The sequence below is a fragment of the Podarcis melisellensis genome (assembly GCF_964234715.1).
Source record: "Podarcis melisellensis genome assembly, chromosome: 17".
In the NCBI taxonomy this organism is placed as follows: Eukaryota; Metazoa; Chordata; class Lepidosauria; order Squamata; family Lacertidae; genus Podarcis; species Podarcis melisellensis.
The window spans coordinates 4,229,314-4,244,178 of NC_138534.1; the positions used below are offsets into that span (position 1 = coordinate 4,229,314).

Here is a 14,865-nt window from a genome sequence, read left to right on the forward strand (position 1 = left end):
TGGCACCCAGAAGATCTTTTTCCCCTCTCCTGCCCTGATGAAATTCAGCTTGAACGAAGCATTCTGTTGTAGCCAATAAACAGGGAGCAGAGTGTCCTTGATTGTAGTGTGTGCGTGGTGCCCATGGCAGTTTATTCAGTTTGCAAATGTGCTCATGGGCTGAAAAGTGACCCCTAGTGTAGAGGAACACACACACGGTGCCCTCCTCCTTCCCTTGGATATAATTCCCAAACATTTTAATCTGTCTAGTGACTGTCCTCTCTTGGGCTGTGTTTCCAGCTTCAGCTTACTGTCCACAATGCCCCAGACCTGACAGCCGGTGTGATCTGCTCCTTTGAGAGCCTTGGAGAGAGCGAGGGGCAACTGCAGGTGGACGGAGGGATCCGATGCCTTTCTCCTACATTGAGGGATGAGCCCCCTGGGGAATACGGTGAGCGCTTGGAGGTGGGGAGGGGAAGTTGGTGAAGCACAGTGAGCTATGAGCTGGGAGGAAGTTTCTAATCTGCATGAACATGCTACCTAGGTTTGTTTTTGTTTTCTTACATATTTTTTTGTTCTCATTTTGTATTTTAATGTTGTGAACTGCCCCATGATCTTTGGATGAAAGGCAGTACAAAAAAATAAATAATATTAATAATAACAGGTGGCTATGGAGTAACCACTGTCTATCCTAGCCCCTGACTCCCCACCCTTTCTCACTGTGATATGCAGTAACACTGACCTGCTTTACAGGGCACATCCACACAAGACATTTAAAGCATTCTTAAAAAGGTAAAGGATCCCTGACAGCTAAGTCAAGTCGCAGATGACTCTGGGGTTGCGGCGCTCATCTCGCTTTACAGGCCGAGGGAGCTGGCGTTTGTCCTCAGACAGTTTTTCCGGGTCATGTGCCCAGCATAACTAAGCCGCTTCTGGCGCAATGGAACACCAAAACCAGAGCAGGGCACGGAAACAGCATTTACCATAGTTTTTGCTCTATAAGACGCACCAGACCATAAGACGCACCTAGTTTTTGGAGGAGGAAAACGAGAAAAAAAATATTCTGAATCTCAGAAGCCAGAACAACAAGAGGGATCGCTGCAGCGATCCCTTTTGCTGTTCTGGCTTCTGGGATAGCTGCGCAGCCTGCATTCGCTCCATAAGACGCACACACATTTCCCCTTTTTAGGAGGGAAAAAGTGAGTCTTCTAGAGCAAAAAATATGATACCTTCCCAGTGGAGCAGTACCTATTTATCTACTTGCACTTTTGGGCATGCTTTTAAATTGCTAGGTTGGCAGGAGCTGGGACTGAGCAACAGGAACTCACCCCGTCGCGGGGATTCGAACCGCTGACCTTCTGATCGGCAAGCCCAAGTGGCTCAGTGGTTTAGACCACAGCGCCACCCACATTCTTATACCACCTTAAACAGTCATGGCTTCCCCCAAGTTTCCAAGGAGTGGTGGGAATTGTTGGGAGACTGTATTCCCCGCAGAGCTACAGCTTCCAGAGTTCATTGGGAAGAGTGACTGATTGTTAAATCACTCTACGAATTGTAGCTCTGTGAGGGAAATCGGGGTCTCTTAAAAGCTCTCAACACCGTTAACGAATCACTGGATTCTTTGGGGGAAGCTATGGCTATTCAAAGTAGTATAAGAGTGCTTTAAATGTATGGTGTGCTTGTGACCACAGTGTCATAAGGATTACAACGCTATTTTGTATGTGAAGCACTTCAGAATGTTCAAAGTGCTGCGTTTGCTGCTGCTGCTGCTGCTGCTAAAATGGAGGAAAGGTTGGGACCCAAACAGCACTTCAGCAGGAGACCCTCTTTAAAAAGGAGCTTGTACTCATGGGCTGAGCTGTCAAGATCACTCAGTACAGACTGGCTACCACTCTGGTGCTCCCTTTCCCATCTGCAGCTGGAGGTGTTCAGAAAATGGTAAATGAACAGAACTATTCCCTCTCCGCCCACATCCAGACACAAACTTTGTAAATCGGATGCTTATGTGTGGAGAGAGGAGCTTCATTTGCTTCCTAATTTTGAGTGTGTAACTTCAAGTTAATGTAGAATGTGATCTTGCAAACAGATGCTTACTGATCTCTCTCCTTTCCAACCCCCCCCCCCAACTCAGGTGATGTTCGCACTGTTAGACTCCGACTTCTCTCCAAAGAGACGGGGGTTGAATTCGCCAGCACTAATTTTGTCTTCTACGACTGCAGCCTTCTGCGCACGTGAGTTTTGACACTGGAGCCATATTCTCCCTTCTTCAGACCCCAGACCTGGTCCCAGCTTTGAGCAACTGTCCCCTCGCCCCAAGACAATGCTCCTTAGTCTTGATTTCTTCCCTTTAGGAAGAGTTCTGATCTGGCAAACTAAAGGCCTATCCAGCCAACATCCTGCTGCCCAAAATGGCCACCCAAACGCTCCCGGGAGTGCTTAAGTCTTATCTTACCCATAAAGTACCCATCTTGCATGCCTTTTGCTAAGGACGTCTATGTGACATTACATTTGTGTTGTAAATTGCCCTGTGGTCTTCTGACGAAGGGCAGTATATAAATTTACTAAATAGTAATAATAATAGTATTCTGCTGGGAGCTGCCCAGAGTGGCTGGGGAAACCCAGCCAGATGGGCGGGGTATAAATAAAATACTACTACTACTATTACTACTACTACTACTAATAATCTGTGAACTCCAGCTGGGGAGCCAGGTCCCACGACTTGCATCATGGGCTAATCTAAAATGGGCGACCCAGCCAGATGGGCGGGGTATAAATAATAAATTATTATTATTAAATTATTAACATAATAAGTTTGTGCTAAAAGCCACCCAGAGTGGCTGGGGTATTAATAATGATGATGATGATAATAATAAATTTGAATATATGGTGAATAAATAATCAGTGGATCCCCAAATGCATGTTTGGGTTAAAGGTGGGTTGAAAACAAGGAAGAAAACTAATGTAAAGGCTGAGTTGTTACCTTTTCCCTCTTCAGCAAGTGCTCCCCCCCCCCCCGGGATTCCTTCTACCATCTTTTACAGCAGTGTTTCCTAAAGTGGGTGATATCGCCCCCTGGGGGCACTGGAATGATCCAGGGGGCGGGGTGGTAGTAGCCTTGGATGCTATTGGGGGGCATTGAATAAAAATAAGGGTGGTAGAAGCATAAAGAAAGAAGAGAATTTTGAAAAACGATTTGTACATGACACTTTCCGCCAGATGGGCACCGTTGCAGGATGGCGACCACGCCTCCTCTGGATCCAGTGGGGTCTTCCTGGGCTTGGCTAAACACTTTTTGGCTTCACCCAGGCCTGGGAAGTGGATTGCAGCTATAGTACAAACGTTTTTAATTGCATTTCCTTCATCATATTTAGTGGAACATGGCTTCAGTGTGGTTACAAATCTGTTAACTAAAAAATGAAACTGACTTCAAATAGCTAATCATGGTAATTTAAAAATGCTGCTGACAAAAATAGACTCCAACATTAATAAATTGATAGCAGTGCACCAGGTTCAGCCTTCTCATTACTATTGTTTTTAATATTATTTGTAATTTTTATTTTTATATTATCCTTCGTTATCTAATTTTTGTGTGTGTAATGCAAATGTTACTATGGTTGATTTTAATAAATTTATAATTACAGACTTCAAGGTGTCTTACTTGCAACATCTTTTTTACTATGTTGTAGGAAGTAGGTAGAAATATAGTACATAAAAGAACGCCCATTTGTTACTGCATCTTTCTGTTTGTTCAGTTTGTTCAGAAGATAGATTTCCAGGGGAACCCCAAGCAATTTTGTTTGGGAACCTCTGATGTACAGAGTGTCACCAGAGTACAGTGGACGCTCAGGTTGCGAACGTGATACATGCGGGATGCACTTTTGCAACCCGCAGTGTCTGCAATCCGCAGCGCCGTGTCTGCGCATGTGCGGGTTGTGATTCGGTGCTTCTATGCATGTGCAAAGCTCAATTTAGTGCTTCTGTGCAAGCGCCAAAATCTGGAACTAACCCGTTCTGGTATTTCCGGGTTTTGGCAGTCTGTAACCCGAAAAAACGCAACCTGAAGAATCTGTAACCCGAGGTATGACTGTACATGATGCTGAACACAATAAGATCAGTATGTGCGCACACACACTCTCTCACACACACAGCCCCAAAGAGAGCCAATTCAGAATATTTCTGCAGGGGAGAGGCAGGAAGACTTTCTAGGCTTTAGTCTCAGAACTCCTCTTGAATTGGGGCATCTGAACCAATGCAAAGGATGTCTGAGCATGTGCAGAGTGCTTTCCCCTTTACCAGGACCCATAAGCAGCTCTATTTGCACAGGGGTTTGGTGGTGGTGGGTGGCTCTTTTCAGGCCAGAGGGTGAGAGCGGCTGGGCCTTGTTCGCCTCTTGTTTTTAGAAACAAAGCGCTGGAGGTGCCTGTGCAGCAGCACTCGATCTGCCGCCTTGCTTGTCCTTTCCCATGGCTTGGCACACGCTTCCTTCCTCCCTTGTTCCCTCACGCCCACCCATTTTAAAATAGGAAGTCACATACAATCTCTTGTTTAATTTTGAAGAAGCGCTTTCCCCTCTCGGTTCTGGGGCACCCAGCCTTATACACCGCCAAGTCCATTTGTGGCAATGGCTTCAGTCAACATTCGCCCCCGGGCTTGTCTCTGCAGCAAGCAGATGGCTTTGGCAGGACTTTGGGAGCTGATTCAATCGGTGTCCCTCCCCCCTCCCCCCCTTTCCCATGAACTCCATATCCTCAAGCAGAACAATGGCAACAGGGAATAAAAGGTCCAGGAAAGAAGGGGGTGGGTGGCTTTTGTGGGAATGGGTACATGTGGGTGTACACCTGTTGTTGTTGTTGTTGTTCTTGCTTCTTCTTCTTCTGCTGTTTCCCTTTATTGACTTTTTATTTCCATTCTTCCTGCAGATGCTTGTCGTGTGTGAGCAGCCACTACCCTTGCCACTGGTGTAAATATAGACACACTTGCACCCACAACGTTGCCAAGTGCTTCTTCCTAGAAGGGCGAGTCAACACCACGGAGGTGAGTGCAGTCCGGGCAGTGTAAGGTGTTCTTTACTCCCTCTTGCCCCGCTGCACCTTGTGGGAATGCCTGCCAGGCCCTGGAGAGAACCTCCAGGCTTCATTCAGGGATACCAATACGCCACCCACCCTAAACCATGCCCCCTCTTACCTTCCCCACTCAATGTAGTTCCCTGAAACCTCCCCTTTGCTTGCTGGAGAAATCCATAGGAGTTTGTATGGTGGGTCTGAAGCTTCCTTAATAATAATAATAATAATAATAATAATAATAATAATAATAATAATAATATATTTATACCCTGCCCATCTGGCTGAGCTTCCCCAGCCATTCTGGGCAGCTTCAACAAAATATTAAAATACCGTAATACATCAAACATTAAAAGCTTCCCTAAGCAGGGCTGCCTTCAGATGTCTTCTAAAAGTCTGGTAGTTGTTGTTCTCTTTGACATCTGGTGGGAGGGCGTTCCACAGGGCGGGTGCCACTACCGAGAAGGCCCTCTGCTTGGTTCCCTGTAACTTGGCTTCTCGCAGTGAGGGAACCGCCAGAAGGCCCTCAGAGCTAGACCTCAGTGTCCCGGTAGAATGATGGGGGTGGAGACACTCCTTCAGACATACTCAAGACTCAATTTGATAGACAGGGACTTCTCCCTTCCCATACCTGCTGCCTGAGGGGTTAGGAGGGGAGGGGAGGTCTCCCTGCATGTGGCTTCAACCCGGAAAATCACCTGCTTTCCTTGTTCTCTTGAGGGTTCTGTGTTTCTGCACAATAGCAGAAATGGCTGCAAGACAATTGATGCTTTGCTTTCAAATGTATGGACACATATGGAATGCAGGCAGAGTTTTGCATACATTAAATAACCACCCAGCTCACCTAACAACGTTGTAATATTTTGGAGTTTTGCAGAATTCAGAGTGTATTGCTTGGGGTAGAGCAAGCAGAAAAAAAGGAGGAATAAAGGAGTTGTGAGGTGGGACAGGAAGGTAAAGGTATCCTTTTACCTGACCACTGAATGCTGCCCCGGCAAGACAACATATCTTCAGATGACATGAGCTCTAGAAATTTTATTTGAAATGTGAACAGAGAACCGAGATTTGTGGAAGTCTAGATTGTCTTTAGGCTGTTTCCTGTGTTGTAGCATGCAAGCGAAGAGCTGTTCTTCCTTGGACGTTTTAAAGCAGACGTTGGGTGGCTACCTGTCATGGATGCTTTAGCTGGGGTTGGACTAGATGACCATTGGGTCCCTTCTAATTCTATGATTCTGCCATGGGATCTTTGGTACAAATGTACGTTTCCACAGACCAGGGAATCCCAAGCAGTCAGAGGAAAGTCAGCAGGTGGCAGATCGACGGCATTGGCAGCCGATAATAGCACTAAAGTGCCTGTGCTGGGGCGGGGGTCTGGATCAATGCTGGTGGGGGGCAGGAAGGACCAGGGTATTTGCTGGGAGTGGGGCCAGTCGCTCATAATCAATCGTCTGGCCCAGGCGGCGGGATCAATAGACCTAGAGACGCCCGGGGCTCTTTGTGGGTAGGTAATTGATAGCAGCTCCCTTTGAGGGGCCAGCGTTCGGGTTGCGGTCGGATGTGGTGGCTGGAGCTGGGAGTGGCCTGGACAGCAATCTCAGAGGCTCTGGGAAGCAGAGCATTCAGTGTAACAGTTGGGGTTGAATTAGCACTGGCAAAACGGGTGTGCGCTCGGGAGGATGTGTGTGTGTGCGCGCGCGCGCATGCTGCACACTAGAATTGAGCGAGAGAACAGGGAGGGAACTTAGTGCTTCGCTCTTCTCTTCTGGCCCTGCCTTTTGTCTTGACCCCATTGTCTTGGGTCTGGACAGGAAGTTGCACCCAGGGCTTGATTGTTCTCCAGGTCAGGACCACATTTCCTCTATTGCTTCCTGGCGTCACTGCTCCCCCCAACCTCCCTGCTAGCCATGTAAACAGAGCAGCACGCCTCCCCCCACCTTTCCTCTGGTACCAAGGAGCAATTAACTAGACTCTGGTTTCCATGGCAACTCAGAGCGCCCAGCAGGCTCTTTCATCTCCATCTTTCTCCCGTGGCTGCCCCAGGCAAGAGGAGGAGGTGGAAGCCAGACTCCTGGGTTTTATCTTGTGCTCAGGACAGGGGTCCCTGGGGGTGGGAAAGGTCATGTTTTTGGGGTGGGGGCAGAAAGAGCCTCAGTTCTTGTGGTGGAAAGGGTTGTGTGTGGAGTCAAGATTGCGCCCCAAGTAATACTTGGGAATCAGTGGAATGGTAAGCCAGTGGGCTTACTTGTAAGTAAGCCTGCCTGGAGCAGGCGGGGGGCGGAGCTACTTCTCTCCCTCCCACACGCCCCAGTCTCTCATGTCTGCTGTTTCAAATGTACACTGGTTATAATTTAGACCAGGGGTCAACAAGGCTTGTTCTAGTGGAGATCCTCTGTGGGCTGGGCCGGCACAGCGTGGCACCGGAAATCACATCTGCGCATGTCTGCGATGCCAGAAATCGCTTCTGCGCATGCCCATATGCCAAAAATTGCACCTGCACAGAAGCGATCTTTGGCGTCTGGGTATGCACAGATTTCCGGCACCGCGGACATGCGCACACGCGATTTCCAGCATCTGGGCATGTGCAGAAGCGATTTCCGATGCTGCGGAAGAGTCCCCGCGCTGTGATGTGCCGGTTTAGCACAGCACTGGGGGACTCACTGAGCGGGCGGCTCAGTTTGGAGGCAACGCATGAGCCGGTTAAGCGACCCTCATGGGCCGCTTCCAGCCCATGGGCCTTAGGTTGCCGACCTCTGATTTAGACCCATATATCTCCTCTGCTTTCAGTCCTGCACTGGGAACGTTCAAAAGTGCATGGAAACAGTACAAGAAGGGGTGTGTGTGTCAGTCAATGTGTCATTTTTAATACCACATGCAAATGCCTTGCCTCTCTCCTGTAGGGCTGCCCTGAGCTGCTTCCTGGTGGTGAGATACTGATCCCAGTGGGAGTGTTGCAACCCATTACCCTGCGTGCCAAGAACCTTCCTCAGCCTCAGTCAGGACAGAAGAACTACGAGTGCGTCCTGGGCATCCAAGGCCGGCAGCAGAGAGTCCCAGCCGTGCGCTTCAATTCAAGCAGTGTGCAGTGCCAGAACACCTCGGTGAGGCAGCCGCACATTTTACGCCTGTATTTTGAATACCTCTTTCCCGTGTTCCGCAGCATTCTGCAGCCGCGAAGGCTGGAAACATTGGAATGGAAAAAGGAGATTCAGTGTCTTGCTGTTCTGGGGCTGTTTTTCTTCCCTGTGCTTCACTTCCCCTGCTTCTTAACAGTTGTAAAATGCCGCCTCCTGCATCTGTGGCACAATCTGCACACATGTTTTAAGGGCAAGGACCAGAACCCATCCCAACTGATGATGTTCCAGTGGTTGGAGTGTTGGGTTCAAGCCTTTGCTGTTGACTTGTTTTGACACACCATCAAATGGCTAACTTTCTTGGCCTCAGTTGTCTGTTCGAATAGTGGTAATAAAGGTAAAGGGACCCCTGACCATTAGATCCAGTCGCGGACGACACTGGGGTTGCGGCGTTCATCTCGCTTTATTGGCCGAGGGAGCCGGCATACTGGGTCATGTGGCCAGCATGACTAAGCTGCTTCTGGCAAACCAGAGCAGCGCACAGAAACACCGTTTACGTTCCCGCAGGAGCAGTACCTATTTATCTACTTGCACATTGTGCTTTTCAAACTGCTAGGTTGGTAATAGTAGCCTAATTAACAGTATTGTACTCCTGTAATGATGAATAAGGTGCAAAACACAAAGCGTTCTGTACACTGAGCGTTAGATTGCTTACATTTTTGCATATGAGCTTTAGCACGCTCCCAAAGTATAAAAAGCATCCCTCTTTTTTTTTAAAAAAAAAAGACAGTAACTCTCTCCTTTGTGAACCCCGATACCATCCCTGACCATTGGTTTTGTTGGCAGGAGATGAAGAGAGTTGGAGTCCAACAACATCTGGAGAGCCACAGGCTCATCATCCTGCTCTTGCCCCATAAGTAGAGTTGCCTAAACCCATGTATGTTCAGTGAGGTAGGAAGGTTTGCCAGTGAAACCAAATGAGGGTGAACTCCCAACAAAATTTAACAAAATGGGCTGCAAGCAGAACTGCAGTTTAGGGTGAGTAGCTAGAGAGATGCATGTTGGGTCAAAATAAATAAATAAAATATAACCGCATAAATGATGATGGACTAAATTGACTGTGAGTATCTAGGAAAGAGATTTAAAATCACAGTGGGAAAATGTACTTGATACTTCACTGTAGTGTACAGAAATAGTGGAAAGGGGGAAGGCTAATTCGATGTTAAGAACTGGCAAAGGGACTGAAAATAAGTCTGCAACTACTGTAGTATACTGTGTGGAGTTATCACTCCATCTGAAAAAGGACATCACACATCTGGAAAAGGTTGAGAAAGGACAACTAAAACATTAACTTGACTGAAGCACAAAGCTAAAGGGGATTTACAGAAGAGCTTTATAAAGCTAACCATAAAGCATATGGATAGTGAGATTTCCCTTTTCGCTCTCAAATAATTTTAGAACCCAATGAAATTCAGGGCATTGTCAGCATTTGAGCAGTATTTAGTTGTTAGTCCATTTTCCCTTCTTTCAATTAGTCTGTAGTAGTTCATACCTGCACTTACTTGAGTTTGTATATTGAGAAGCAACTTTAGTCTTTCCTGTTCATACCTGTAGTGTTCTCATTTTTGGTGTTTGTCTCTGCCTTCTAATTTCTTGGTTCTATTATGTCAATTAACTACCATCAGGGCATGTACAGCTGCAGGTATGCTGCTGCTGCTGCTGCTGCTGTTTAAATCCCCAGCAAGAAGTTGCAAAAGCACACAGGCAGTTGTAAATTCTCAGTGAACTCTGGGATTTATTTTGAAAATCTGAGGGATCAAAAGAAATAGCCTTAGCCTCGTGTGTGTGTGTGTGTGTGTGTGTGTGTGTGTGCCTGGCTGCTTTGTCCTCTGTTCAAGAGTGAAAGTAGTTACAAGCGCAGCTGGAAAACACGCGAAAATATTGAGGCAGTAGTAGGCATGGGAAGGGGAACAGAAGATGATTATTGATCCACCCACCCAAAACATCAGAAGGAATAATCTGCAACCCAAGTGAAGCAGTTTGGAGCCCAGTTTCCCCAAACTTGCCAGATTTTCCCTTACTGAGTAAGCCCAAATTTTACAGGTGGAAGGCGTTGAGAATGACATTATTTGAGGGTAATGTCAAGTGGACTACACAGATTAAATGGCAGCCCAAACAGCTGCAAGAACATATTACGCCATTAGAGTGTAGAAAGTGGGGATGAGGGTGAGTGAGGGAGACTGTTTCCTCCTCCTCTTGTAATACTGGAATTCAGGGTAATCCAATGAAATAGATGGACAGTAAATTCAGGACAAACAGAAAGAATTGCTTCTTTGTGTAATGCATAATTAACTTGTGGAATTTGCTGCCACACGATGTGGTGATAGCAGTTACCTTAAGATGGCTTTGAAAGGGGATTAGGGAGATTTATCCTCCATGAATTTATCAATGGCCACTGAATGACAGTTGCTGGGAGCAACTGCACAGGAGGGCTATTACTTCCACGCTCTGCTTGTAAGCTTCCCATAAGTTGTACCACTGTGGGGATGATGGTGCTGGGCTAAATCAAGATGCCGGACCTTTAGTCTAATCCAGCAGGGCTTTTGCCTCTTGAGTGCCGGGTGCTTGACGCAAGCGAAAGGGGAGAACCCTTGCTTTCAATGCCTAATGAGCTGCTGCCCTCATGGAGTGCCTTTGATTGGCTGGCTGGCTGGCTGGCCGGCCACTGTTGAGTAGTTCCTGTTTTGTGAGATTTGGAAGTATAAATCTAAATGAATAATGATTTGAACTAGCTATACTAAAAGAGTGAAGAGAAGCATGCAGATTTATCCTCCAACAATCCTTAGCTTCGTAGGACCCACTTCCAGAGCTGGCCAGAGTCAGGCCCACCACCCTCACCTTTGCTTCCTAATCAAAACTGGCTGTGTTTATGTGGGGCGTCCACGGGATGCTCCACCGAGGTTTCCCTCTGCTGTTTATAACCAAATACTGCACTCTGTAATCTTTCCCTGTGGCTATTATTAACAAAGATTGCCCCCCCCCCACATATTGGACCATTTGTCTTCCACAAAAATTAGGAGTGGAATATTGGCAAATTTGGGTGAGTGGGCAAATTGGAAGAATTTTCCCAATGGCTGTGGGCTTACCCTATAGATGATGAGTCCCATATTACAAAAGAGACATTGCCGGGCTGGGCTTCTGAGGGCAGGGGAGCTATTGGTTGAAGTAGCAGCAAAGCTTAAACAAAAAACAAATTCTTGGCCACTTCATGCTTACGATAACCCACCCAGCTGAAACTTCTGGATTTTTACCTGTCCCAAAGATTAATGCCATCTTTGGGGTAATGTGTGTGTGTGTGTGTTGCCCCAACACCCTGAAAGTAACAAAAACATCTGGGCTATTAATGATTTTGGTCTGCAAACAGGGTCAAGGGGATTCTGGCTGCTGTGCAATGGAAACAGGGTGAGCATCCTCCTTTTTTCACTGCTTCCACTTGGGGTCCAGCTACTCCTCTTTTTCCCCCTAGCTGCTGCCCCTTGCCTATCCAAGACCACCCAGGTTCCCATATCAATGTGCCCTTGACAAAACAAAAAAAATTCCTTCCAGTAGCACCTTAAAGACCAACCAAGTTAGTTCTTGGTATGAGCTTTCGTGTGCATGCACACTTCTTCAGATACGCAGTGTGCATGCACACGAAAGCTCATACCAAGAACTAACTTGGTTGGTCTTTAAGGTGCTACTGGAAGGAATTTTTTTTGTTTTGACTATGGCAGACCAACACGGCTACCTATCTGTAACTGGAACGTGCCCTTGAGTCTGAGATTGCTGAAATTAAATGCTTAAAGTTGACCCATGGAGAAGGAGCTGTCATCTAAGACTTGATCTAAGACTATACTCAGTCTGCCCTCTTTGCCTGCCTTTTTATTTGGCATTCTTTCAGGGGGTGGCTCTGCTAGTTAGTTTCCTCCTCCTTAGACTCAGTTTTGCCCTTGAAGAACTCGGCAGGGAAGATGATGGTGCCGAACTAGAATGAGCTGGCTCTGTCTGTCATTGGTGCTATCTCCACCCACTGTTGGTCTCCCTGGCTTCTACCCTACTAGTCTCTCTCTCTGGCTTCTACCCTACTACTCTCTGTCACTCGATGTTTTAAATCCCCTGTTACTTTTGTTATCCCCATTTTATTTTATTTTTAAGTATTCGCCCAGGACGATATCTACTTTTACCTCCCCCCCCCCCATTTTATGTTGTTATTTCTATGTATATTATGCTATGGCCACACGACTAATGCAATAAAATCTATTGATACCCTACTAGTCTTGGTGGGCACAGACCACCACAGGTTCTACCTGTTGGAAGTAGTATGCTTCTGAATACCAGTTCCTGGGAGAAACCTGTTGCACTCAGGTTCTGCAATCAGGCTTTCCATAGGCATCTGTTTGGCCCTTGTGAGAATGGGATGTTGGACTAGACGGGCTATTGGCTGTCAAGGCTCTTGCATTCTTACAACGGACCAACCTGGCTTGCATTTCCAATCCAGATGAGGCAAGCCAGGCTAGCTCATCTCAATTATGTCCTCCTAGAATCTCGTTTCAGTATCAAAAGGAGGTCAGATAGGAGGATTTATTGTACTTTATAAGAGTTCCATCTTCCTCTCCAGGTTCATGTATTGCAGAGCCTTCATTCTGAGTGTTTGTTGGGTAGTTGGGACACAACAAAGGTTCTATTAGTGTACTGACCACTCAGCTTGCTGCCTGATATTTGCCTTGCCTGATTTGAAGGAGGTAGTCTTGGACTTTTAGTGACGAGGCTCAGGACCTTATGGCAACCATGAGAACCACCAGGCTATTCCAAGAATGTTTTGTACCCAATTCATTTGATATTCTTCATGTGATGTTCTTTGTTGAGGGTGAACTGATGGTGGTCCTTGGGATGAGGGATTTCTTGGCTGTTTCCCAGCCATGGGCAGATCACTATCTGGTGGTGACTCCAGACCACTGCAAGAGTGGAGTGAGAATGGGGGCAAGGAGGTTGGGCCAACTTCAAAAGCTGATGAATCCAAGCAGTTTCCTGACAGCCCTTCTCCTGGAATACAGAGGAGGTTGGGGTGATGAAGCAATAGGGATGCTCGCTGGAATGTGAGTGGAGAGGAACTTGGAATGAGACTGAACAAATCCAGGCTACAGCTCATTTTAGAGGCTCCCTCGTGGCAGCGATGGCAGCAAACAAAAACTAATTTTCTGCCACTGTTGTATCTCTGCTGAGCCATTCAGCAGAGCCGGTGTTGAGTGGACAGAAATCTTCTGCATTTAGGTCCCCAGGGTGATTGTAATGAACCCTTGGTAGCCTGTTGAGATTTATCTCCCAAGCACTTCACCAGTAAAAATTGCTCTCATCTTCTCCAACTTAGATGACACTTTAGATCCAGTGTAAGTGCTAGAAGTTGGGCTTTTAGATTGGAATTTCTAGCGACAGACAGACAGACAAAAAACAATCATCTTATAATCAGGGATTATTTGGTATGTGTTTGTGGGGAAGATCTCCCCCTTTCTTTGCTCTCCTATTGGATTGCTTCTGTGGGGTTTGGCATTTTCTCCTCCTGGTGACTTCTGTTTCTATTAATATTGGCATTTGGCAGGAAACTACCTCACTTCTGCACATTTCATTGTCGTGAGATTAGGCTGTCATGTATTTTTTTGGTGAGGTTTTACAGTCTTCTTCGCGGTGACTCATACATTTCTGCTGTAGCTGCTGAGGTAGCATTTTCAGCCTGAGGAATGGTGATCAAACTGAGAGGGCTTATATGTGTTTTGCGTTTGGGGTTAGGTTCTGATCCCTGTGGTGCTTTGCAGTAAAGAGAACATGGGCTGGTTTGGTGCCAGGCGTTGAGTACTGTTGGGAAACTGACTTTTATCTGATCTGCAGACACTTTTGGGCAGCGGCCGCGGCGGGGGGTGGTGGTAGTATATGTGCACAGAGAATTTCAGGAGGATAGCTTTGGTTTGAAGGTTCATCAGAGTCTGATACCAGCTACTGCATTCCATCTGCACAAGGATTCCTCTTGCACTAGGAGACTTGCCCTCTGTCCCCCTATGCAGACCCAGTTCCCTGCCCAAATCTGTTCCAGAGGGTTGGAAGAGATTTAGGGGCTGCTTGTGGGGGGAAGATCGGGAGAATGTTTGGTTGTGAAAGGAGCTGACAGAACAAAAACTTAGTGCTGTGTTGGGTTTCAACCCGGTCTCCAATCTGGATAAAAAATCACAGATAATAATTATAGGTGGTCTTCAAACCACCTATTCATGATTTGGAATTCATGATTGCCTAGTTCAGACATTGGATCCTACAATGCACACCTTTGCGTGGAGCTATGCCCAAACCCGAGGGCGTGTGCATGATGTATGAATGATATTTTTGCCTTATGCATACATTTAAAGAGCATATATGGGCATAAAGTATATGGAGGTAGCATGCAGCTGTGAGCAGCCCCTCACATGGCTCTGTGGCCACTGGCGTCTGCCTCCAAGTCCACCACCAGCCTTCCTGTGTGGAGCAGGAAAGTCTGGTGGATGATTCTTTGAATGTTTGGTTGAACATGTGGGGAGGATTATAGTGGTACCTCAGGTTACATACGCTTCAGGTTACATATGCTTCAGGTTACAGGCTCCGCTAACCCAGAAATATTACCTCAGGTTAAGAACTTTGCTTCAGGATGAGAACAGAAATCGTGCTGAGGCGGCACAGCGGCAGCGGGAGGCCCC

At 46.9% G+C, this 14,865-nt stretch overlaps 1 protein-coding gene across 3 annotated transcripts in view; it reads left to right on the forward strand.

Moving 5' to 3' along the window:
* PLXNA3 (plexin A3) overlaps positions 1 to 14,865 on the forward strand; it is a 71,733-nt gene that overhangs the window by 21,676 nt on the left and 35,192 nt on the right. For all 3 annotated transcript variants that reach the window (XM_081893667.1, XM_081893666.1, XM_081893668.1), the window contains exons 7-10: positions 280 to 430; positions 2,111 to 2,210; positions 4,899 to 5,013; positions 7,937 to 8,137. In XM_081893667.1, coding sequence (XP_081749793.1) covers positions 280 to 430; positions 2,111 to 2,210; positions 4,899 to 5,013; positions 7,937 to 8,137 — 567 coding nt within the window. The remainder of the gene's footprint in view (positions 1 to 279; positions 431 to 2,110; positions 2,211 to 4,898; positions 5,014 to 7,936; positions 8,138 to 14,865) is intronic.